The 26,426-nt window shown below is 38.7% G+C and overlaps 1 protein-coding gene across 1 annotated transcript in view; it reads left to right on the top strand.

The window, feature by feature from the left end:
* The window catches only part of LOC149571462 (transcription initiation factor TFIID subunit 6-like), a 94,462-nt gene that overhangs the window by 47,467 nt on the left and 20,569 nt on the right, over positions 1 to 26,426 (top strand). The window contains exons 4-9 of the mRNA XM_089812978.1: positions 17,447 to 17,548; positions 17,646 to 17,754; positions 18,027 to 18,133; positions 18,313 to 18,450; positions 18,534 to 18,629; positions 19,119 to 19,243. Of these exons, the coding sequence (XP_089669104.1) occupies positions 17,447 to 17,548; positions 17,646 to 17,754; positions 18,027 to 18,133; positions 18,313 to 18,450; positions 18,534 to 18,629; positions 19,119 to 19,243 (677 nt within the window). The remainder of the gene's footprint in view (positions 1 to 17,446; positions 17,549 to 17,645; positions 17,755 to 18,026; positions 18,134 to 18,312; positions 18,451 to 18,533; positions 18,630 to 19,118; positions 19,244 to 26,426) is intronic.

Here is a 26,426-nt window from a genome sequence, read left to right on the forward strand (position 1 = left end):
CCATTCTCCTTTTTGTAGATAATGTGATACTTCTGGCCTCTTCCCTCGATAGTTTACAAAGACTCCTTGATGGTTTGGCTTCTTTTTGTGATCAACGTCAACTCGTGGTTGATCTAAGTAAGACTTAGGTTATGATCTTTAACTGCTTAAAGATCTCTCATCTTCATTTCTTCTTTCAGGGAAAGGGGTTGAGATTACTTCTTCCTACATGTATCTTAGGGTGAAGTTCTCGGGACCCCGCTTCAGTTTGAGACCAACTATTCAGTCTAGAGTTAGTAAGGGCATGGGTTCCCCGGCCATGCTTGAAAGACAATGCTTCAGACATCATTTTTAGGATATTTCATCCAAGCTATCCCTCCAGGACTCCTTGGTTCGGCCGATCGTTCTCTATGACTTGGTTTGGGGACCTTCTCTTCTTGTCTCAGATTGCGCCTCTATAGAGCATGTTTAGACCTTGCTTTTACGACGTATCATTAAATGTCACAGGCTCACCCCCCACAACATTATCTTGGCCGAGTTTGGAGCTCATCCTTTCAAATTTGCGGCCATTTTTTATTTGATTTGGTTTCTCCATTGGCTTTGTGGTTTTGCAGATTGGGTTATCGGTTGACACAGATATTCTTACTTGGCCTACTGTTCTTCTATTACAGTTATGAGATTCGATACTAGCATTAGATCTTATTGTTGGTATGCCTAGGCCACATCTCTATTGAGTTCGATTGGGATTGAGATTGATCGTCTTCCTCCTTACTAGTTCTCGCTAGATGCTCTGGCTCACCTCCTTCCCTCACGTCAGAAGTTGAATGAACATGTTAGACTAGATATCTATAGATAGTACATTACCACTACCTAGCATAATCCTCCAGGTGGATTACGTCTGAAGATGGCCTTCTATGTTGAGCATTTTCTTGAGATTCAGGGTGGGGTTATTGTTTTCCTTGCTTATCTTTATCGGCTTTGGAATCATGCCCTACGTTTCTCTCTGGGGTCCTTCAGAGTTGGCTCCTACTGTCTTCAAGTCTAGACCGACCACCATATGGATAGAGATGATCTGATTTGTCGGCTATGTACTTTGGTGGAAGCTGAGATAGAGACTCACTTTATTTTTCGTTGTCCTATCTACTATGAGATCAGAGGGAGATTTCACTGCCTATTCAGAGTCTGCTTCTCTCTTTTAGCATTCTTCAGCTATATTGACCAGCGATGCCTTGCACTTTACCTTCGGGAGGCCACCCAGCTCTGCGAGCATACCTTGCAGTCACTCATACCTTAGTGCCATATCTCAGATCGGCTCATCACTGCCTTTTTCTCCCCCTTGTCTCTACCATGGGGTGCGAAAAGATCATCTAATATCACTCATTCCAGATCGGTGAGACATTGCACTAGTCTTTCCAGGCAACGACACTCTTCTGGTGGTTCTTGGCAACGATCTAAGACTCTAGATCTTCCACAATTATACCCTTCTATGACCAATTTCTTTGTACCAAAGAAGGATCCCTAGTTCTTGCGTTGGCTTTTCTATTTTGGTTTTTTGTTTTGTTTCTTCTTGGACACTATTTGGTGCTTCTGCTTTTGTTGGCTCTCTTGTTTGTATGCTTAGTCCCATAAACCCTTGTGGTTTTTTGTTGGACCTTAATATTATTATCTTATCTGATCTTATCTTATCAGACTAAAATGAAATGCATAACTAGAGAGGATGTATATAAATCAAAGTAACAAGAATCGGAATCGGGAAGGCTGAATCGAATCACAAATCGGCCACGAATTGACAAATTTAAAAACCTTGAAGTTTAGAGATTTTAACAATGTAAAACTTATTTCATGCACCCTTTATTGAATATAACTTAAACACACTATAACATCATCAAATAGAAGTTAACATACATAAACATGAAACATAAATGATAAATCCATCACATACGTAATTACATTAAACGTAAAATGTAAATTGTAGATTGTAGCTGAAGTAAATAAAAGTCATAGTATCATAATGATTCAAATCATTGAATGTATGTAAGATGAAGATCCATAAGACATCAAATCATAAATGTATGTAAGAATCTAAGATGAAGATCTATGAAACGTATGTCTATCAGTATCTTTAAACAAATATAAAAAAACAAGGCTCTAGCTCAAGCCTCATCGTCATCCTCATCATTATTTTCAAGCCCGGCTGCAACCTCAGCCTCAACCTCTAAGTATCACGTTTTCCTTCTAGAAATGCATCTAAGGTAGGTCCTAGAGGACTGCTGAGCCATAGCCCCTGCATGTAAGATGGGCTCACGAACAACATCACTAGAGCTTGTGTTTGTGCGTGCGCGTGTGCGTCTACCAGTGCCTAAACATGCTCTAGCTGCCTCCTTTGCCATGGCCACAGCCTCAGCCTCTCTATCTACCTGGTCAACCCACTCATGGTCTTCCTCAGTGAAGACTAGATCCACAATCTCATTGAGCTACTCTGATTCTGGATCAATCTCCTCCAGAATGATCAGAGAGGAGTTAGTGCCCAAAACTTGTCTGATCCTAAGACGAAGGTTGTAATGAAAAAAGACAAGATCATTCAACCTCTGCACATACAACCTATTTCTCCTCTTCAAGTGGATATGCTCGAACATGAACCAATTATGCTTACATCCAGAAGCATTGCTTGGCTGACTCAGAATACGAATGGTAATTTTCTGAAGTTTTGGGGTTTTCGGCCCAAACATTTGTCACCATCTATCTGAAATAAAGGAAAACAAAAACAATTAGTCTCATTTACAACTTTAAAATTACAAAATTAAAAATTAAAATGCACAACTTATAAGCCATAAACTTAAGATTCAAGAATATATTATTTTTACCTAGCTGTATTGTTATCCGAGCATCTGTGGCCATCCTGCTAGAGAGAATTGGCCTTTCTTTATTATTGAATTTGTCTAGCTCAATGGTTGCAACTGCGCTATGCTCATCACTACTCAACCTCTGGATCACTGTATATAGGCCGGTGAGAAACTCCTCATCTGCCTTGAAGTCAGGATGGAAATGGAATGCCAGATTGAAATAATAAGCTGCAGAATGGATGGGTCGGTGGAGCTAATTTTGCCATCTCCTATCAATAATCTCCCAAATAGGGGTATACTTCTCCTGCACTCTTGCATACTGGGCTCTAATGGCCTCCTTGGCCCTATCCATGCCCTCATATATGTAGCCCATACAGGGCTTCTCCCCATCAACAGTTCGTAGGAGAGATACGAGGGGATCAGTGACCTACATATAATGTAAAAAAAACATTTGAGTCAAAACTTAAATATAAAACTAAATCATTAAACAATCAAATAATAAATATTATATACTAAATACTAAATGTTAAACTGTAAGAAATTTACTTGAAGGATTTCTATAGCAGGTTTCCAAAGACCATCCTCATCAAAGATGCAATTAACCACATCTACAGTGGTCGTAGCATAGGAAGATGTAATCCACTCTCGCCCAACAAACATGCTCCTCAATTCTGCCTTTGATGTCAACAAGGACTGGAGTGTGATGAAATTCGAGGCAAACCTCATGATGCTTGGATGAGCTAACTCTTTGTCTCATTGTGCTAAGGATGAACGAATGATTGTAGATAAACTTGCATATATCGTTTTCCCTTTCTACACATGATTTGACCCACTTAAGCTTGCCAAATTCCTCCAACATGAGGTTAAAACAATGTGCCACACAAGGAGACCAAAATATGGTGGGGTGCCTCTCCATCAAAAGTTTACCTACAAAAATTTTAAATTAATTAGAAATTCAAACATGTTAGGAAACTTAGAATTAGAAAATTCAAATAAATTTATTTTCAAAACTTGAAAAGTTAAAAGTTTCCCTGCAGCAACATAACTTGTTGCATTATCCGTCACCAAGCTGCATTATCCATCACCACCTGCACCACATTTTGTTCTCCCACCTGTGCTATGACTTCCTCAATAACCTCACATAAGTATATGACTTTTTTTTAATGAGCAAAAGCATCAATGGATTTGAGGAACATCATATATCCTACAAAACAATGAATTATCATAGATCATCAACAAATTAGCAATCAACTAATCAGAATTTGAATTATTCAATCATGATTCACAATTCACAATTCACAATGTATGTAGGAAAGTAGAATGATCAATCACCTCCATAGGCAACAAGAAAGTTGAGGAGTGTTCTATTCCTCCTATCCGTCCAACCATCAGTCATGATGGTGCAACCCTTTTCGATCCACTCCTTTTGGTGGTCTTCAAGCTCAACCTTCATATCCTCTACCATTTCATTTAAGAGGCATCCACTCAACTCAGCCTCAGTTGGGGCTTTAAACCCCGGATCACAAATAGCAACCACATCTATCATGTTTTTCCAATAAGGAGCCCTGTTACAAATAGATTATGATTAAAAATTTAGATGACAAATCATTAAATAAGCTTGTAAAGTGAATCTATGATTAATCAATGAATCATAAAGCAAGTAGATATAATTAAAATTTTACTTCAACCTTAAAGAAAAGAAATCAAACATAATCAATTACCTGGCTGCAATAAATGAAATGTTGCAAAAGTACCAAACTTTGCAAATTTCTTTTCTAGCAGCATCATGAATCTCCTTGTTCAAATCCATGCCTTCAAGCGTGGGTTGTGAGTTAAGAGTAGTGCGGGGCACAAAGTAACTATCCAATATGTTCTTCCGCATTATAGGCTGCAATAGGTTGGACTCAATCTCAGTATAAGAACGACTAGCACTAGCATCAACACTAGCACGAGCACTAGAACTAGGATGAAAAGGAGGGCCGAAAGAACCCTCTCGAACACAACCTATGGATGCGAATGCAGATGTGGCTATGGGAGCATGGGAGCCAATAGCCCTTAACCCTTTAAGTTGCCTTTTCTTATTTAATTTCTCTTGTTCATATTTTTCTAATGCTACTAAACAAGTGCGTTTTGCCTCAGTAGTTTGTTGAGTGCAAATTGTAATATCATGTCCAGGTATAGCAGCAATGTGGTATTTGAATCTATAAATACCTCCAGAATTTATATCTTTACAAAACATAGATTTTGTTTCAAATTTTGTTCTTCTAAGAAAGTCTTTGGTATATTTCCAACATTCATCTTTTTTACCCATTGTGGAAAATGAAAGTTAAGGCTGCCACAATAAGAAAATTCATGTAAAACCTCAAAGTTTCAAACTAATAAACAAAACAACAAAGCTTACTTTGCAATTTAGTAAAACTAAAAATCATTCAAGATTTGCAAATGAAAACTAAACAAATTTAACAAAAAATGAATAATACACTAACATGCAAAAAATCAACACTTACCTCTTGCAAATGAGTTTAGGAGTGTTGCTATTGACTCTTTAATGCTCCCAATGCAATCTTATGGCCTCCCCAAATAGGCTTTTGATCTCTTTGGTGCTCTTCTTTCTTGCTGGTTGCAAATTTGTGGTTTTTCTTTTCTCTTTTTCTCTCTCACTTTTTCTCTCTTCTATTCATGCTAAACAATTAGAAGGCCCTTTAGGGTTAAAACAAAGAGGAAAGGCAAAAAAATTATTAAAAAAAATGTGTTTTTATTAAAAAAAGACTTCACTTTTTGGCTACCCACATGATCGATTCATGCCGAAAAATTGGTGATATGATTCAGCGGCTCCAAAAAAATTGGCAAGCATGAACCGAAATGCCAAGCCGGCAATTCTGACGATTTTGAGGCGATTTTCATTACCATGATATAAATACCTAATCTCAAACCATAAAATACTAAGTGCATGTTCAAAATTCTGGGCTAGGGGAGCACCATAAAATGTATTGACGAGTCCACAAAGCTAAATAGTTGGAGACAAGACTGGGTGTTATTACTGCATGCATTTGTATAAAGCCCCTGGTTACAATAAACAATATCAACATCCATCACCATGAGACATGTAGGATCTGAATCATAATATTGTTCTAGGAAGAATGCTTCGGGTTAAGGGGACAAAAACTCATATGATGTAATAACCCCAATAGGTTATAACTTCTTCAAACACCAAAAATCTTTATACTTCAGTTGTTTGACATTTCGTCAAACACTTTGCAAGCAAGCTCTGATACCACTGTAATGGCCCTCCTCAAATCTGCTCTCAAAGATGCTGATTGAAGGTTCAAAGAATTTTGTCAAACAATTCACATGCAAGAGACATATGACTGATATAGTATTTCAGCTTGCTTTAAATGACTTTTTTCCAATTTGCATCAATGAGAATCTAGTGATAGAAGATTACAATGAACTACACAATGACCTAACATGAGTGTGCTCCTAATTTTGACAATATTCAGTGCATATATTATGATCTAAGCATGAGAAAAGAACACCTACAGCCAACTGGCATTTTTGCAAACAGTTGGTATGCAAACTATCTAGCTGATAAATAATGAGATTGAATTGCTTAAATGACACCAGCAACTATTATCTTTTTGATTGCAATCAAATTTCTAATACAATGCTCATGAAATATGGCCAAGACTTTGGCATTTACATGGATTACCAAAATGACAACGCTGGTATAATGCACACTTATAGCTGAAACTTATAATACCCTAAAAAAAACAATACTAACGAGGGAACCTGGTTGTAGATGGCTGTAATAATTTTTTTTCAATGCTGCCCCTTCTGCTTTACTTTTTCGAATTGTTTTTTCAGTCTGCTTTTTCGATTCTGCTTTTTCTGCTTGCTTTTTCGATTCCGCTTTTTCCGCCTGCTTTTTTAGTTCTGCTTTTTCCGCTTGCTTTTTCGATTCCACTTTTTCCGCCTACTTTTTCGGTTTCGTTTTTTCAGACTGCTTTTTCGGATTGCTACCCTATTGAATCTCAAGACCATATCTTTCAATGGCGTCAAGATTTTCAGCTTGAAGGGATTTCGTCCTTCAAACTATTGAGACATAACCTCTAGAAAATTCTCCAATTTCTTTGATATTTCCAACCATGCTTAAAAGAAGCTCTTCTATTTTTTTTATAGTGTTCTCACAAGAGCTCCATCCTTCGTTTTCTCAATGTAGGATAAAACATAACTCCCTTTATGTAACTTATGTCTCCAATGTGTTATAAAATAAAGGGGACTCCTTTTAATTTAAATATTTCCCACAAACTATAGTCTATGCATTAATAAAGTTAAATATTTAAATTTAACTTTATAAAATAGCTTTATCAATGCATAACAAATCTTATCAGTGATAAACAAGTCTTCTTGTCGATTTTAAACAATTACCATCGACATACCGCTGCCCCTGGATGTCCGACCATGTCCAAGATGACTTACTATAAATAGTAAGTATGCCCAAAGTTGCCTCAAAACCCCTCAGAAAGACCTGCAACTGAAACTATCTAGGCCAAATGGCCTCTAAGTCCCTTTAATGTCTTGTTTAGCCTATGGGACTGTGGGGAAATAGGCTAACGACAACATCATGCTATGAATGCTAAAAAAGGGACATTACAGTCTGCCCTTCCCAAAATTGCTTGTCCCCAAGCAATGGTCGAACAACAACCCAATCAATCCACCTGGATCCCAAATGTAGTCATGAACTATACTGCTGTCAGTCAACATAGGCTCCTGCAACAACCTCTGAAAATTAACCAAGAGGAATCCATAATCAAATTGGCGATTACAACTCACCCAAACTCCAAAGTCAGGAACCCATGAGAAACAAGCTCTCGAAGTATCAGAACCCAAGTAGAGTAGATAACCCAAACTGCCAACATAGTAAATACCATCAACGCATCCCACTAGCCTATACAGAATGTATAATCCAACTCTGCAATAATGGTGAACACTCTCGAATGAAACTGTACCAAGTATGGAGAATCCACACACTGTACAACTCGTGCAGTTAACACAACTCTGCAGATCACCGGCCACTGTCTCATAACCATAACTCCCCTGCACCGCTGATGGTGAAAAGACATCACAAGATAAACAGCAAGAAATGGAACCCAAACCAAATTTGCTTGCCATCAACTCCTCAACACAAGGATCAAATGCTAACTGATGTACATACCCTGCAGTATAATACTGATAAAAAGAACCAACCTCAGTCAACAACTCACCATGAACAAGTGATACAACCCCCTGTGACTGATCACCAGCTAAGTCAGGAGATGTCAAAGCCAAAGGAGTAGAATCAATAACAACAACCGCTGAAGCATCACTCCCAAACTCTTGCTCTAAGTCATGTATTATCAAGCTATCAACCACAGAACCTATTGCCATGTCATGCCCATCACAACTCTCATCCTATGGCGTCAAACCGTCCCATAACTGATGACAAGCACTAGGAATCAAAGTATATCTCCGTATGATCATCTCATCAACATGGTCATCAAAGGTAAATTGATGAGCATAGCTCACAATGTAATGCCAATAAAATGCGCCAATCTCAGTCAGTGGCTCAGACTGCAACCCAGATGAAACTAACTGCAATCGATCACTAACCAAGCTGGAACTGACTACTACCTCCGAAGACATCGCCAAGGGAGTAGTATCACTAGCAGGAACCATGCCAACTGTCGGATCACGAACATCACACATGATCAGAAAAAGTAAAGCAGAAGGGGCAGCATTGAAGGAAAATTATTACAGCCATCTACAACCAGGTTCCCTTGTTAGTTTTGTTTTTTTTAGGGTATTATAAGTTTCAGCTGTAAGTGTACATTATACCAGCATTGTCATTTTGGTAATCCATGTAAATGCCAAAGTCTTGGCCATATTTCCTGAGCATTGTATTAGAAATTTGATTGCAATTAAAAAGATAATAGTTGCTGGTGTCATTTAAGCAATTCAATCTCATTATTTATCAGCTAGATAGTTTGCATACCAACTATTTGCAAAAATGCCAGTTGGCTGTAGGTGTTCTTTTCTCATGCTTAGATCATAATATATGCACTGAATATTGTCAAAATTAGGAGCACACTCATGTTAGGTCATTGTGTAGTTCATTGTAATCTTCTATCACTAGATTCTCATTGATGCAAATTGGAAAAAAGTCATTTAAAACAAGCTGAAATACTATATCAGTCATATGTCTCTTGCATGTGAATTGTTTGACAAAATTCTTTGAGCCTTCAATCAGCATCTTTGAGAGCAGATTTGAGGAGGGCCATTACAGTGTTATCAGAGCTTGCTTGCAAAGTGTTTGACGAAATGTCAAACAACTGAAGTATAAAGATTTTTGGTGTTTGAAGAAGTTATAACCTATTGGGGTTATTACAGTGGTATCAGAGCGGTTTCTTGCCATCCTGTGGAGGTCTTATTGGGAATTTGGATTAGCCAGATAGAGAGAAAAATGTTTGACAAAATGAATGCCGGTCCAGATCAGGGAAAGGAAAGATTCTTACAATTATTAGACACCTTAGCATAGGGACAGCGATCAGCAGAGCAAAGAGCACAGGAACAGAGTCAGAGATTTGAGCTTATGATGCAGATGATGGCTTGTCAAATGGGGTTGAATGCTAATGTGGTTGGAGGAAATAATCAAAATGGTAATAATCAGGATGGGGCGCATAATGGAGGCGAACAAGTTGAGAACAATTTCGGTCATGCACCCCAGCAAACTAGGACAGTGAGTTCGAGGCCCATGGCTCCAACATTTCCTCTTAGAACTCCAGAGCAGCTCGTACCAGAGCCCCAGATCGCTGATATACAGGACTAGCTGAGGAGAGATTGGGAAGCCGGAGGTCCAGATTTTACTGCTGCAATTACCTTTAGGGAGTATATAGATGTGCAGATGAAGCATATGCCTCGTGGACATGACAAGAACCAGAGCTATGAGCTACGAAAGAAAGTAGGGAAACTTCAATTACCATATTATGATGGCTCGGGGAAGTCTACAGCAAGAGCTTGGGTTCAAAGGCTTGACACATACTTTCAAATTAACCCTATGCCTGAGGAAGAAGCTATTACGTATGCAGCAATTCACTTGGATGGGTTAGCACACAAGTGGTGGCATCATGGTATGGTCACTATGGGTCACGCACACATTACCTCATATGTGGAGTTTACGGAGAGACTGATTGAACGTTTTGATAGGCCTAAGGATCGTACCTTCCTTATGACAGGCAGAAACTTGTATGAGGAGTTTAACAGACATGCTGATTCAATACAGGGAGACATTAGCACATCTTTAGGTAATGGTTTATTTGCATCATCTTCACAGGCAAAAGGGGTTTTAGATGTTGTGCAGGTTGAGCCAGTTGCATCAGAAGGTGATATCATAGGCACACCGGATTGCGTGATTGACACAAATAGTGATTACAATACAGTTGGGCTGGATGAAGTTATAGCAGTTGAGGATATTGTCATGTTTGAGGATAGTACAGTTGATAAGAAAGTGAGCATTCAGGACTTTGCAGAAAATGAGTATCAAGCACAGTTGGATGCTTCTTCACATGAGATAGAGGCTAGTAGCTCTTCACTTGGTTTGGCAAGCCAGCTAAAGACAGGGGACAAGGATATTGTCGCGGCTTTATCTCATCATGATAGGATGCATGGATTGATTGAGAATCACATTTGGATGATTCAACTGCAGGAGAGACAGAAAGGAGTCACAACAAGTTCTTCTTGTGACGACTTACAGCAGATCAAGGAAGGCATGGAGGTAATGAAGGTAAGTTACATACACCTACTTTCAGATCACGATCATCTCCTTAATCTTGCAAGGATCTATTTAGATGCATTGAAGAAGGAGGAGGAGGTTGACCGGCTTTCTCATGAGCTTGGTGTGTATTCAGTTGGCTCTCCAGGATTTTGAGAGACATGTGGACGAGCTTTGTCTTGAGGTGAGCTCAGTTCGGGAGTTAGCGCATATAGCAGGGACTCAGTTTTCTTTTACAGTCAGGTCACATGTTGATGATTTCTTAGAGATGACAGAGTTTATAGGAGAGTCCCAGGATCTGAGTATTACAGATGATAGCTATTCAGAGGTTACTCCTTTGGACAGTGTACTAGGGATAGAGTATAGGAGTTCGACCAATCGGCACAATCATGTGTCTAGTCAGATGAGAGTTGGCAAGCGAGACATTGCTATTGCGTGCGAACATTTTGATGTTGCTCGCCAGTTGTTAGCAGTTTATGGATGGGGTTCTCCTACTAGTGATGAGCAGGGAGGCAGTTATCTTTCCTTGACAGAGATCCACTCTTTATGGGAGGCTATTCGGATTTTGAGACAGAATTATATTCAGTTGGTAGCCGACAGAGATTATCTAATGGAGTGGGGGAGTACAGCATACGAAGCATTATTGGCCAAGGAAGATGAGGTGAGTGAGCTTACTCAGCAGCTCGAGGTGACTTCTGAGATTTTTGAGAGTACACAGTTGGCTTTCGAGGAGTCACAATTTCATTTGGCTAAGGTGACCGTGGAGTTAGAGCGACTGCAATCTTTACCAAATTCTGTACAGTCACAAGATGTGGTGTCTGGTGATCCGAGGATGTCCATGGTCAAGATTGTCAAAGACAGTGGAGATGGTAATGCATCCATCCTTGATACTAACATTGGCATATCGGGTTCGTTCCCACTAGAGTCAGGATCAGTTGAGTTGGGTGCTGCAGCAGATTGTTGTGGTATGCCTGACATGGTGGTGGCCTCTAGTACTGATGGCACGGAGACTAGAGATGTTGTATCAAAGATCATGTGTGATGTTGGTGATCTGGCAGTTGGCATGGTTCCTGCTAGTGATACTACTCCCTTGGCGATGTCTTCGGAGGTAGTAGTCAATTCCAGCTTGGTTAGTGATCGATTGTAGTTAGTTTCATCTAGGTTGCAGTCTGAGCCACTGACTGAGATTGGCGCATTCTATCGGCATTACACTGTGAGGTATGCTCATCAATTTACCTTTGATGACCATGTTGATGAGATGATGATACGGAGATAAACTTTGATTCCTAGTGCTTGTCATCAGTTATGGGACAGTTTGATGCCACAGGATGAGAGTTGTGATGGGCATGACATGGCAATAGGTTTTGTGGTTGATAGCTTGATAATACATGACATAGAGCAGGAGTTTGGGAGTGATGCTTCAGCGGTTGTTGTTATTGATTCTACTCCTTTGGCTATGACATCTCCTGACTTGGTGATCAATCACAGTGGGTTGTATCACTTGTTCATGGTGAGTTGTTGACTGAGGTTGGTTCTTTTTATCAGTATTATATTGCAAGGTATGTACATCAGTTAGCATTTGATCCTTGTGTTGAGGAGTTGATGGCAGGCAAATTTGGTTTGGGTTCCATTTCTTGCTGTTTATCTTGTGATGTCTTTTCACCATTAGCGGTGCAAGGGAGTTATGGTAATGAGACAGTGGCCGGTGATCTGCAGAGTTGTGTTGACTACAGGAGTTGTACAGTGTGTGGATTCTCCATACTTGGTATAGTTTCATTCGAGAGCGTTCACCATTATTGCAGAGTTGGATTATACATTCCGTATAGGCTAGTGGGATGCGTTGATGGTATTTACTATGTTGGCAGTTTGGGTTATCTACTCTACTTGGGTTCTAATACTTCGAGAGCTTGTTTCTCATGGGTTCCTGACTTTGGAGTTTGGGTGAGTTGCAATCGCCAATTTGATTATGGATTCCTCTTGGTTAATTTTCAGAGGTTGTTGCAGGAGCCTATGTTGACTGACAGCAGTATAGTTCATGACTACATTTGGGATCCAGGTGGATTGATTGGGGACAAGCAATTTTGGAAAGGGCAGACTGTAATGTCCCCTTTTTAGCATTCATAGCATGATGTTGTCGTTAGCCTATTTCTCCACGGTCCCGTAGGCTAAACAGGACATTAAAGGGACTTAGAGGCCATTTGGCCTAGATAGTTTCAGCTACAGGTCTTTCTGAGGGGTTTTGAGGCAACTTTGGGCATACTTACTATTTATAGTAAGTCATCTTGGACATGGTCGGACATCCAGGGGCAGCGGTATGTCGATGGTAATTGTTTAAAATCGATAAGAAGACTTGTTTATCACTGATAAGATTTGTTATGCATTGATAAAGCTATTTTATAAAGTTAAATTTAAATATTTAACTTTATTAATGCATAGACTATAGTTTGTGGGAAATATTTAAATTAAAAGGAGTCCCCTTTATTTTATAACACATTGGAGACATAAGTTACATAAAGGGAGTTATGTTTTATCCCACATTGAGAAAACGAAGGATTGAGCTCTTGTGAGAACACTATAAAAGAAATGGAAGAGCTTCTTTTAAGCATGGTTGGAAATATCAAAGAAATTGGAGAATTTTTTAGAGGTTATGTCTCAATAGTTTGAAGGACGAAATCCCTTTAAGCTGAAAATCTTGACGCCATTGAAAGATATGGTCTTGAGATTCAACAGGGTAGCAATCCGAAAAAGCAGAAACGAAAAAGTAGTCCGAAAAAGAGAAACTGAAAAAGTAGGCGGAAAAAGCGGAATCGAAAAAGCAAGAGGAAAAAGCGGAACTGAAAAAGCGGAATCAAAAAAGCAAGCGGAAAAAGCGGAATCGAAAAAGCAGACCGAAAAAGCAATTCGGAAAAGTAAAGCCGAAGGGGCAGCATTGAAGGAAAATTATTACAGCCATCTACAACCAGGTTTCCTTGTTAGTATTGTTTTTTTTAGGGTATTATAAGTTTCAGCTGTAAGTGTGCATTATACCAGCATTGTCATTTTGGTAATCCATGTAAATGCCAAAGTCTTGGCCATATTTCATGAGCATTGTATTAGAAATTTGATTGCAATCAAAAAGATAATAGTTGCTGGTGTCATTTAAGCAATTCAATCTCATTATTTATCAGCTAGATAGTTTGCATACCAACTGTTACCAACTGTTTGCAAAAATGCCAGTTGGCTGTAGGTGTTCTTTTCTCATGCTTAGATCATAATATATGCACTGAATATTGTCAAAATTAGGAGCACACTCATGTTAGGTCATTGTGTAGTTCATTGTAATCTTCTATCACTAGATTCTCATTGATGCAAATTGGAAAAAAGTCATTTAAAACAAGCTGAAATACTATATCAGTCATATGTCTCTTGCATGTGAATTGTTTGACAAAATTCTTTGAGCCTTCAATCAGCATCTTTGAGAGCAGATTTGAGGAGGGCCATTACATATGAAACATGATTCTCTTCCTTGAATCTCTCTATGTAGCCAAATTTATTGAGTCTCTAGTGCTTAATGTAGGAGTTAATGATAACTCCTTAAAAACCCCAGGATTAGCCACTAGACAAAAATATCTCCCACAAAAGAGAAAATGGGAAGAATAGCTTGCTTCATGATTGACTGAATATGAAATATACATGAGATGGTATTGCTTATATAGAAAACATTAAGGGATAGAATTAGAAAAGATTATGACATGTGTCTTAATCCTATGCTATGAGACAACTAAATCAAACAAATATTCAATGATCAAGGTAACTAGAATTAAGTAAAAGTTATAAAGATAAGATATGATGCAATCTTAACTAGATGACTAAGATTTCTAGAATAACACATGCTGAAGCTTTTGCAAATGGGCTTGCAAGTAGATTGAGTTCAATCATGGAGGAAGTTCCATAGTTAAGCACGTTCAAGCTGGAGTAGTACTAAGATGGGTAATCTCTCGAGAAGTCTTGCTACTTTACCTCTGTGAGCATCACCTAGATGCAAAGAGTGCTAAGTGTTCCATTCATTCTTATGAGAGATGGGTTTTTGTGAACCACTTCTCATGAAACATGGGTCAATGTGTTTGACTAAAAAAACTACATGGTTGAATCTTGAAAGCAATATCGCAATTTGACTTGTTGTGGGAAATATACCCCACTTATAATTGATGAGCTTAAGGGGCTTTCTAATGATGGTTTATAGGGCACAACACTTTTAGAAGGTTTTGCAAATGGGGTTGCAAGTAGACTGGGTTTAACCATGGAGGAACTCTACTCGAGTTGGAGTAGTATTGGGATGGGCAACCTCCTGGGAAGTCCTGGTGCTTCATCCATGTGAGCACCATCTAGATGCTCTAAGTGTTCCATTCATTCTCACGAGAGGTGGGTTGGCAATGAGCTTGAGGTATCTACAAATCAATGGGTTGAGTTGCTCTTGTGCATCAATGGTGGATCCATTCTCTTTTATCCTTGTTCTTCTGGGTAGTGAGCCTTTGGACAATGAGCCTTTCTTTGTAAAAATCATCTTAAAATGTGTAACCTTAACAGGAGTTTATATATTTGATAAAAATCTTCTCTGCGGTTTTTCCCTTAACAAGAATTCCCATGTAATCTGGTGTTTCATGTGTTTGGTGATAGCTATGCTTTCATGTTATCATCTTTCTGCCATTAAGGTTTAAGTATGTTGGGTGGAATTGATTATAGTTGTATAAAGGTTTAAATTTTTGTGGACAACTAATTCACCCCTCCAATTGTTTTACATATTAAACAATATCATTATCAAAAAAAAAATTTGTCAACATCATCAATTGGAATGAGAGAATTTGGTGTAGGATCATTTTGGAATAGAGGTTTTATAGATCTTCAAGAATCTCCCAAATCTTAGCCCAATTTGTGTGTGAACACCTAATTCTTGAAATCTATTTGTAGGTCTCTCTAAAGATGCTTGCATTGAAACTAGAACCAATCAATCCTATGATATGACTATTCTTACTACCCCAAAGTGATTTCTTACATGTTTTCTTTTGCTTGGTGATGAGTCCATAAAGCTGAGGAAAAAGATTGAGCCACCTGCCATTTGTTAGGATTCCTTTTTGCCGAGACTCATAAATTTCCTTAGATTGATTACCAAAGGATAAGTTTCTTAACTCAGCAATGGTACACTTCTTAGATGATAAAATAAGAGATCAATTCATTAAATGTGGCTGAATGAAGTGATTAGATCGAAACAACACCTCCCTAACTGCCAAAATATTCAAGTAGTACTACATGATACCTACCAGAGAAGAATTGAAACAAGTGTCAAAAGTAGGAAAAAACACATTGGTGGTTGGATGGAGCTCCTCAATACCTTTCCAATGCTGCAAGAATCGTGAAAATTAGAGATAGTGGCAAAAAGATGAGCTTGAGAGCAAAAAAAGGATCTAGCTCGGAACAACAATTACTATCATCAAACAACAAAATAATGGAAATTAACTTAGAAAATTCATAGAACCAACTTTCCAAAAATCTTCTCTTTTTAAAAAAAAATTTGATTCCCTGATGAAAAGTTATGCAAGTTTGAGAAAATTCCCCTTTAGGCACTAAGGGTTCAAAAACAAACTCTAAGGGCATAAATTTGGTCCACAATGTGACTGTAATCAGCATGGTCATTTTAAAAATGCATCACAGTAGGTGGTGGCGGCGGGGTGGACGAGGGTGGGTAAGGGCTTCGTCGTTGGTGTGCTTAGCCCTTCTCTAATAGGCTTGTTGTTTGCATTATGGCCATGACATTTGGCAAAGGGAAATTGGTTGCACAAAAAAAAATACTAGTCAACAAAATGCAATCAAAGTTTATAAAAAAGAAATGATTTATATGCAATTTGAAAAAGCTACAAGCTGTAATGCCGTGTTGATGAATAAACCTTCACATGTTAGTAGATTCCATACTTCTTGATGAGTAAACCTACACATGTAAAGGGGTATTGTAAAGGGGTATCTATAGAAAATTAATAGGAACATCAATACTTCTACAGAAAACTCAATAAACCAATCAACCCCCAAATTTGGAACATTGGAAACTACAACAAATCTTGCAAACTACAACACTGGAAACTGCTGAAGCTAAAAACTCTTCTTGCAGAAATGGAACTGCTGAATGAGATTACTTGCTGCAATCGAAGGACGCTTATCCTCAGATTTCCCGAAACCTATGGGTATCTTGTCAACAAGCCTTCAACTCTAATGGTGTACCAGCCTTTGAAGAAACATAGACAAAACTCTATGAGACTCGAGATAAAATGGCAATAAGTCTGGATGACAATTTCATTGTGTTAAATATGTGAATGGCCAAAGATGGGTGTCTAACATTCCCATGCCTTGTATGAAGAGGCATCATCAAATGCTGGCCCAAAATATTAAAATAATGCTTGACCACTGTTATCACCAGTCAGCTCCATCAGTTGCAACAGACAATTAATCACAGATCACTGAATTTCTCTTCCAGCTACTGCTTATAGGCTCCAAAAAGAACCCTTTGCCAAAGAGAGAATAAAATATTTATTTGTTCAAAATATGGGAATTGCACTGCAACAAACAAAGTATTGAATTAATATATTTTTTTCCCACATTGTCTAGTGCGACTGATTTATATTTCTGGACAACAGGAAGCACTTACTATATTTAATAAGTGCTACTTTTGGAAAGGGGAAACGACAGATGGGCTAGAACAGTTTTCTTTCATGTCTGTCTGCCTGAATTTCAGCTTTTTACACATTATATGGTTAATTTTGTATGCTAACTATGCTTTGGTGTGGTGTAGCCCATTTATGGTTTTGCTTCAGAAGATCCTTTGAAATTTAAAAAGGCTGTTGGGCATGCAGATTTATTCTACATTGAGGATAAAGACATGGAATTTAAGGATGTAAGTCTCTTTCTATTCACATGAAATCTTATCAACTGTATTGTACGTTGCGTGTCAAATGCTATTGTCTATCTAACATATCAAAATGGGTTCACAGGTTATTGAAGTACCTCTACCAAAAACACCACTGGAAACTGCAGTTGTAGTCCACTGGCTGGCCATTGAAGGAGTGCAGCCAGCCATTCCTGAAAATCCTACATCTGGAGGTTTCTGCATTCATTCCTTTCTCAATATTTATTTTTGGGTCAGATGTGTCATTTGATTAAAAGCTATTTTTCCTGAGGTGGATTTTGGAACCTTATTGGTTTTTCGATAGCCATGACCGAGTGCAGACTGATCAAACATTATACTCTTCACCCTTGGATCTTCACATTTGACATTGGATCTTCATATTTGACAATATTGCCACATCAGATTTTAAATATTTGCTAACTTTCTGGAATTGCATTGGCCCCATTTAATACTTCTTTCTTTTCAGCACTTGTTGTTCCCTCAGAAAACAAGAAGACTGAACACGACAATGATCATGGCCTTGCTATTGATGTGAAACTTCCTGTTAAACATGTGCTATCTAGAGAACTTCAGGTATAATTGAAGTTTTCTCTGTAAGCTATTTAGTTTGAAAGATGAATTCAATTTGTCAACTTGATGGTCAAGCCAGCAGAGAGTCTGACAATCTTATACTATCCATTAGTAGTGTATTGATCCAAAAGTCCTTTTGATGTGCTAAGAAAGTGTTAATGGAAAGTTATTTTCTGATGCAGCTATACTTTGAGAAAATCACTGAACTCATTGTTACCCAAGCTAGCTCTGCCTTATTCAAGGAATCATTAGTTAGTCTGTCTACAGATTCTGGACTTCATCCATTGGTCCCATATTTCACTCAGTTCATTGCAGATGAGGTGATTTTTCTTTTTAACAATAATTTCAATAGACAGACATAATTGGTGAGGCATGGCACCAATACTTACATGTTTCATGTCAGGTAACCAGGAGTTTAGGTGATTATGCTCTTCTTTTTGCATTGATGCGTGTGGTGCGGAGCCTTTTGCACAATTCACACATACACATTGAGCCTTATGTAAGCTTTTAAATTTCTCATTTCTTAACATATACAGTTCCCTTAAGCAAAGCTTTATTTTATGGATCTACCCATGTCAACAGAGGTGCAAAAGTAGTCAAGAATATTTACTAACTTCTGCACCCATTTATTTCTTTCTGCACGATCTTCTGTAGCTTTTATCTCACATGCTTTTATAAACTAAACAGAAACACGATATACAGAACAATTTCATAGATATCACCCACTTCATCTTATCTTCCAATTGTATACTTGTCTCACACTGATTATTGTGGCTTTGGCAGTTGAATCTATTTTCTTGTAGTATGTTTCCATGAGTAATTTTAATGGGCTAGTTAAGTTTCCTATCGTCTTGAATAATGAAAGGAAAATCCTTAGAAATAGGCAGGTATATATTTAATATTTATTCATTTGGATTGTGTACATTAGTGGCATTTTGCCTCAGTGTTTTATGTTAAGGGTATTCCTGACATAGCAGTTTATTTGCAGTTGCATCAGCTAATGCCCTCTGTGATTACATGCCTTGTTGCCAAAAGATTAGGAACACGATTCACTCAGAACCATTGGGAGCTTAGAGACTTCACAGCAGATCTAATTGCATTTATATGCCGAAGGTATTTATGTAACTTATTGTTTTAACCTGAAAAGCTTTTATATTAACTTGCAGGAATATAAACTAGTGAAAGAAATGTGCATCTTTATTTGTTAATTATGGTAGCTCGTCAGGAAAGTTTGGCCAAATAATAAATACTCTGACATATTTGTTATTTGTTACATCTTGCTTTGTTGCATTTGATTTATTCACTTTGTAACAATTATAGTTTTTGGACACCATTCTATTATTCTGTTTTGACAACAATTTCAAATAGTTAAATTAAGATTCCAAAATCTACATAATTGGTTGAATAGGTATCTCTCTGAAGACCTTGAACCAGTTTTCCAGATCGATGGGGAAGGGCTTTCATGGCACCAAAGAAGGAAAAAAAAAAAAGACGTAACTTTCTTGAGCTTAGTTGCCGATTCGGGTTCGCAAATCAAATTTGTGGATTTGTGATTATTTTCCCCATTATGATTCCTAAGGATTCATGAATATGTGTGTGTGTGTGTGTATAGTCAAAATAACAAGAGAAATATACAAAATCCTAAAACTAAATCATTTCATACTATGAATCTATAGACAGACTAACTAATGATTCATAAAACATCAAATGGATTGTCTAAAAAATGTGGATCATTGGGGTTTTCACTGACTGCAAGTAACTCATCCTCCTCATTGGAACCATAACCGGTTCCACTAGTAGTCGAGGGTGCTGTGTCATCCTCATCATTTATATCAAGCAGTGTGGCTCTAGGAAGATCCTCAATCATCATATCCAAGTCAGCAAACTGGGGTGTCACATCTCAAAGCTTCTCTGCCCCCTTGTATTTTGGGTCCTTACGTGATAGAAGGTGCAAGTTGTGCACAAACACCAAGTCTTCTGCTTTTTTGGAGCCCAATTGCTTACACTTAATTTAGTGGATAAAGGAATATGTACTCCAATTACACTTAGTGGCAGAAGAGCTAGCAACCTAGAGAGAAAACAAACAAATTAAGTGTTAATATATACATTGCAAGTGGCCAAAACAAATAAAAAATACTTTAAAAAATTAAAATTAAAATTTGACTTGTGGTACAGGATCTTTATTGCATAAGGTTGAAGGTAAAAATAATCTTGTTAATGGATATCCCACCATGTAATACTATCCATTCTACTTTGGTTATTCAGAGCAATAGGATCTGCATTTTTTCCTGAGATGAATAACCCAAAGTCTCTCCTTACATTTGCCCCCACTCTGGATCGCTAAAGATCCTACTGAATGCCCTCTTATATCTACTAGCAATCTCAACATCTCCATAAGATGCTACTCTAGCTGAAATAACAAGTACCTTTGTGTTATAATACCTAGGGGAGAGAGCATAAGCTAGGAGATGCAAAGGAGTAGTCATTTTGTTCCAATGGTGAAGAACAATTGCTTCCACCTTTTTGTATAAGGTGACTGTAGGTGTAGTACATAATAAAGTAATATTGTATTTAACACTTGTTAAGCTTGAGTGGGTTGAGTAGTTAGGAAGTGAAGGAATGTGTCAGTTGGTTTTCCCAACCAACCAACCCTTTTATATGGACTTTGGAATATTGATGATGTACTCATGTTTTTTTGGTAATCAATAGAAAGAAATAACATTTCCTTGGCTTTTGGTATTTTGGCACGAATAATGAATGTTTTGTTGGTATTATGAAACCTATGCTATATTACTCTGTGTGTCCTGTATTAACATCCATTCTACATTTTGGTGTCGTTGCCTAAGTCCGAACTTGGAGTTCGTCGGGTAGACAGGATGGAGTAATGGGAAGACCCTTCCTACCATGTATACAAGTGACAAACAATGACAGTTAAGAGGAGGAAATAACCAGAGAAGATCAGTTGACACACGCTCTAGTGGCGGCCTAAGAAGTTTCGGTAAACTAGTACATGCAAAGGGAAGACCGTGAGAGAACAGTTTCGGAGAGCATGGTACAGGACAAACTTATGGTGCCACCAGCAGCGTACGATCTACTTGGATAGATCCCTTGCCCGTTGGCAAGAAACTTGGTATGTGTCAAGGAAGGAGCTAAAACAGAAAGAGAACAAAAGAGGCAACAAGTGCTCCAGCAGTGCGCTAAAAGGACACAGGAACAAGACTTGGAGGAGCGTGATAATTCAAGGAAGGGAAATAGACACTAAACCAATTCATGCCCTTGATTCAAGTAAATATCCGAAGCAGGTACTAGAGGAAGAAACTGAGGAGTAAGTCGCCTTGAGGACATTATATCTCCAACAACAAGAGGAAAGATGTCATAATCTAAGGGGACAGGGAGACCACTTCTGAAACCATGAAAGATTGATTGAACATACAATTGAAGGAATAGCCATTTTGACTATCTCTGAGACATCAAGAAGGAAGGTAGGGTGTAGAAATCTAGAAACCCTTGCACGCAGAGAGCTTCGACAAGAACAAAACCCAAGCTCAGGAGAAGGAGATATCGTTGGGATTAGCAACCAAGAATCTAGCCCGTCGGGAGGGAGTTTTCAGTCAGGAGGGAGTTTCCTTTTAGGAGGGAGCATCCCATCAGGAGGGAAAAAGAGCAAAAAAATGGCAATGGACAAACAAAAATTCCCAAGATTCATGGGGGATGGGTCGGAGGACCTTGCACGTCACTGTAAAACATGCATAACCATATGGCAAGAAAATAGAGAGAATGATGTGAATGAATGGCTGAAAGCATTTCCAACCATACTAAGAGGTATAGCCATTGACTGGTATACAGAGTTGGAGGCAAGCAAGAAGAGCACATGGAATAATCTTCGTACAACCTTTGAAGAAGAATTCAGACTCCTTCAGGATGAAAATGAAATAGTGACAGAGATTTATAATACAAGGCAAGGGAAGAATGAATCCGTCAAAGCGTATAGTAGGAGGTTGAAGGAATTGATAGGAAAGCTTGACAACAAGCCTGTGGATGGACTGAAGAAAAGGTGGTTAATTGAAGGTTTGACACCATCGCTAAGGAAAAAGATGAAAATAGTTCCACCATTAACCTTTGTGGATGCATGTACTCGCGCAATGGATATAGAAAGTGAGAACAAAACCGCCAAGGCCAAACGACACACAAGCGGGAGTGAAAGCTCAGAAGAAAGTGGGGAGGAATTTGCGACATGCAAGATTTGAGGATAGATATGATGCAATTAATGAAGGAGGTAACAGGAAGGAAGGAAGAAAAAAGGGAATGAAGGGAACTATGGTGTATAGACTGTGAAAAGGAGGGCCATACAAAAGGGACATGCCTGAGAAAAGCATTCTGTGAGATCTGTCAACTATTGGGACATGCAATCAAAGACTGCCCTTACAATCTAAAAGCATGGAATGCACAAGTATTCTTCATCCTGGGGGAATAATCCACACCACCTTCCACTCTACGAAACACAAATGCAGAAGCCTCACTTGGAGGTTACATACATAGTAGACGAGGGAGTAATAATAAAAGCAACAACAACACACTTTAGAGAGCAATCTAGTATGATTCCAAGAAAAGACCTATGATTCAATGTAGGTGGTGCAACGGATGGGGGCATTTTGCACGAGACTGTGAGAATGGAGGAATGCTGTATAAATGGTGTGGACTAGGCAATCATGAGGATCCGAATTGCCCCAGGCAATAAGGGGTGAACATGCTGGATATTGAAGAACCAAAAAAGGAAATCCTTGTTATGAAAAGGATGCAGGCCAAGAAACTTGTTTACCCGGATGCTACTATGGAAAAGAAAATATTTCATGAAGCCAAAAATGACATTCAAGATAACATGACAACAGAAGAGAAGGCAATTATGAATAAAACTTCTACCAATGAGTGGGTACCGAATATCATGAAACAAGTACTAGAGACCACTATTCTGGTGAAGATTGCCGATCTACTAGAAATACTACCTCAGCTACAAGTAGCATTAACACAAGGGGTAGGCATCAAAGGAACACCCTCCAAAGACAAGAAGAAAGAGGAAGCACAAGTCGAGAAAGAGAACACCACCCTATTCACTATAGGAATGGGGAGGACACCAACAGTGGTGGAAATGGAAATAATGGGGTTTAAACTTTCAAATACTATTGTTGATGGAGGCTCTGGCATGAATGTTTTATCTGTGGAAACATGGAAGGCAATAGGGAAACCCACACTCTGACCACCCACATTCCAATTGGTGGATGCAAAGCAACATGGAATCAAGCCAATAGGAACCTTGATGGGATAAGAAGTAGTAATTGGCATGCAACAATTATTCCTAGATTTTGTGGTTATTACTATAGAGAAAAAGGGTATGACGCCCTACTAGGGAGAGGATGGCTAGTTATGACAATGGCTACCCACAATTGGAAGGGAAACACTTTGTTCATTGAGGCAGACAACAAGAAGTACACCATAGATCTAAGGAACTAGTCTATAAGTCAAGACCTGGCATCGATTTCAGAAGCAAAGGGAGAGGACCATGAAGGGGTGGAACTAGATGAGGAAAGGGTGCTCAGACTTGGGAAGTGCTCAAAAGATGAAACGAGCTCCCTTAATGGATTATTTCACTGGCAAATGGGAGACTACGAAGTTTTCCAGCCAGAATGTAATATGTTACAAATCCAAGAAGTTGAATCAGAAGAAAGATACCCAGAGGGCTACAAGGAATACAGAGAGGGTATAACACTTCTAAACAATAAACTGGCACACGTATTTGAGGAGGTAGATTACAAAGAGGCTAAGTTGTAAACACTAAACTTGGGTGAGAAGAACCAATCCAAGGAGATCTTTATAGGAGATGACTGGGACCCGGTTTTGAAGAAGATAACATTCAGAATTTTCCTTGAATATAAGGATGTGTTTGCATGGACCAACAAGGACTTGAAAGGAGTACTCCTGGAACTGTGTCTATCAGATACCATTGATACTAGGAGCAAGACCAATGTGCAAGCAAACATACCAAATGAATAAAAACTACGCAGCCAAGGTTCAGGAAGAAATTACAAAAATGCTGGAAGCCGGGATAATAGTCAACGTACAAACTAGAAGTGGGTATCTCCGATAGTCATATCATTGAAGAATGATGGTAATTAAACTAGGATATGTGTTGATTTCACATGCCTGAATGTGGTAACTATAAAAGATCCTTTTCCAATTTCGTTCATAGATAGCATCCTAGAAGAAGTAGCTGGCCATGAAATGTACTCCTTCATGGACTGATTTTCAGGATATAATCAAATTAGTATTGTCGAGGAGGATAAGCTAAAGACTACATTTATCATTAAAGATGGGGTGTATGCCTATAATAGAATGCCATTTGGGTTGTGCAATGCACCGACCACGTTCCAAAGAATCATACTACATATCTTTGACGGTATGTCGATAGGGAATTTTAGAGCCTTTTTGGACGATTGGTTTGTCTACAGTGGGAAGGAGAATCACCTCAAAGTCATTTGTGAATGCATCAATTGATGCCGAAGAACAAGGCTAGCCTTGAACCGAAAGAAATGCAGATTCATGGTCCTACAAGGAAGACTTCTTTGTCATATAGTATGCAAGGAAGGATTGTAAACAAATCCTAACAAGAGCAAGGTCATTTTGGATATGGAAATTCCATCAAATGTTATTGGGGTCAAGTCCTTGGAACACGTAGGGTACTACAAGAGGTTTTTAAAAAGATTTGCCAAAGTATCTTTACCTTTGGAAAAACTAACCAAGAAAGGAGAACAGTTTTGCTGGGGACAAGAACAAGAGCCTTTTTAGGAGCTAAAAAAGAGGCTGTCGGGTGCTCTGATTCTCATATACCCGATTGGAGTAAAGAATTCAATGTCCACGTGGATGCTTCTAACTATGCAATAGGGGCCACTCTAGCGCAAATTGGGAAGGAAGGACTGGACCATTCAGTGTACTTTGTGAGCAGGCTACTGTCAAAAGCAGAGCGAAACTACAACACCACTAAAGGAGAGGCATTAGGTATGGTCTATGCAGTACAAAAATTTAGACACTATTTACTAGCCACTCCCTTTACATTTTTTGTTGACCATCAAGCATTGATGTACTTGGTAAACAAGCCTGAGATTCAAGGACGGGTGAGTAGATGGCTAATCCTTTTTCAAGAATTTACTTTTAAGATCATAGTGTGGCTAGGAAAAAGTCATGTAAAAGAAGATCAATTATCAAGGATTAAGTCAAGAGAAGCCCCTGGCAGTGGGGTGAACAGAGATTTCCCGGATGCTGACTAATTTTAGATTTCCATATGACCACAATGACACAAAAGAGTTGGACAATATTTGTCAACTGTTACCTTTTCGAGAGAGATGTCGACAAAGGAGAGGAGAAAGATTGCACTCAAAAGCCAAACATTCCAGTTGATCGAGGGATTATTGTACAAGATGGGACTAGATGGGATATTAAGGAGATGTGTTATGGAGGAAGAAATTCCAGGGGTTCTGAGAGAATCCCATGAAGGGTTAGTGGGGGGCCACATGGGACCTGATGGGACAACGAGCAAGGTGTTGTTGGCTAGACTTTGGTGACTGATGCAGAGGGTTTGGTGACTGATGCAGAGGGTCTAGGATCCTATCCAAACAACTTTTAGTTATGGTCTAATCTTGAATCTTCCAAAGATTCTTGTTCTTTGTCCTCCTCACCAATACAAGCCTCCAAGGCTCCTTCACCAACTTGCCTCCTAGGTATAGTTGATTTGATGTGGACTTAAGCTTCCTTTTAAGGCACTAGTCCCACTAGTCCTCTTCTTAGAACCCTAACCCCTGCTTACGATCTTATTCTTCCATTGAATTGATTCACAGACCAGTCAACAAGAAAAACTTGTAACTTGCAAACCCTAGAGCTCAAGCACCAATGTGAATATGGAAAAGAATCAATAAAACCTAATCTATCAAAAACATGAATTGGATCTACTATGCCAATTCGTAAAAGGCCGTACTACTGCATGAAACAAAAGGAAACCCTGCAGAAATGTCCATATAGTACTGTCGCACGTGCTTGATGGTAATTCTTCCAACCCTTCAAAATATGATCTACCTTCCTCATATACCCGAGCATGGGTAGTTACAATCTCCCAACGTTTTTGAGATGCTCATGCTTTGGACGTTTTTGGTAAAAAACATTTTTCACCATGATGCAAGATCAAAACGTTTTGGCGTTTAAACACCAAAATATGCATCAACATGTAATGCAATTCCAAAAAGAAGCCAAA

This window comes from Cupressus sempervirens, chromosome 2 (genome assembly GCF_028749045.1).
Source record: "Cupressus sempervirens isolate cs-2001-9-10 chromosome 2, ASM2874904v1, whole genome shotgun sequence".
In the NCBI taxonomy this organism is placed as follows: domain Eukaryota; kingdom Viridiplantae; phylum Streptophyta; class Pinopsida; order Cupressales; family Cupressaceae; genus Cupressus; species Cupressus sempervirens.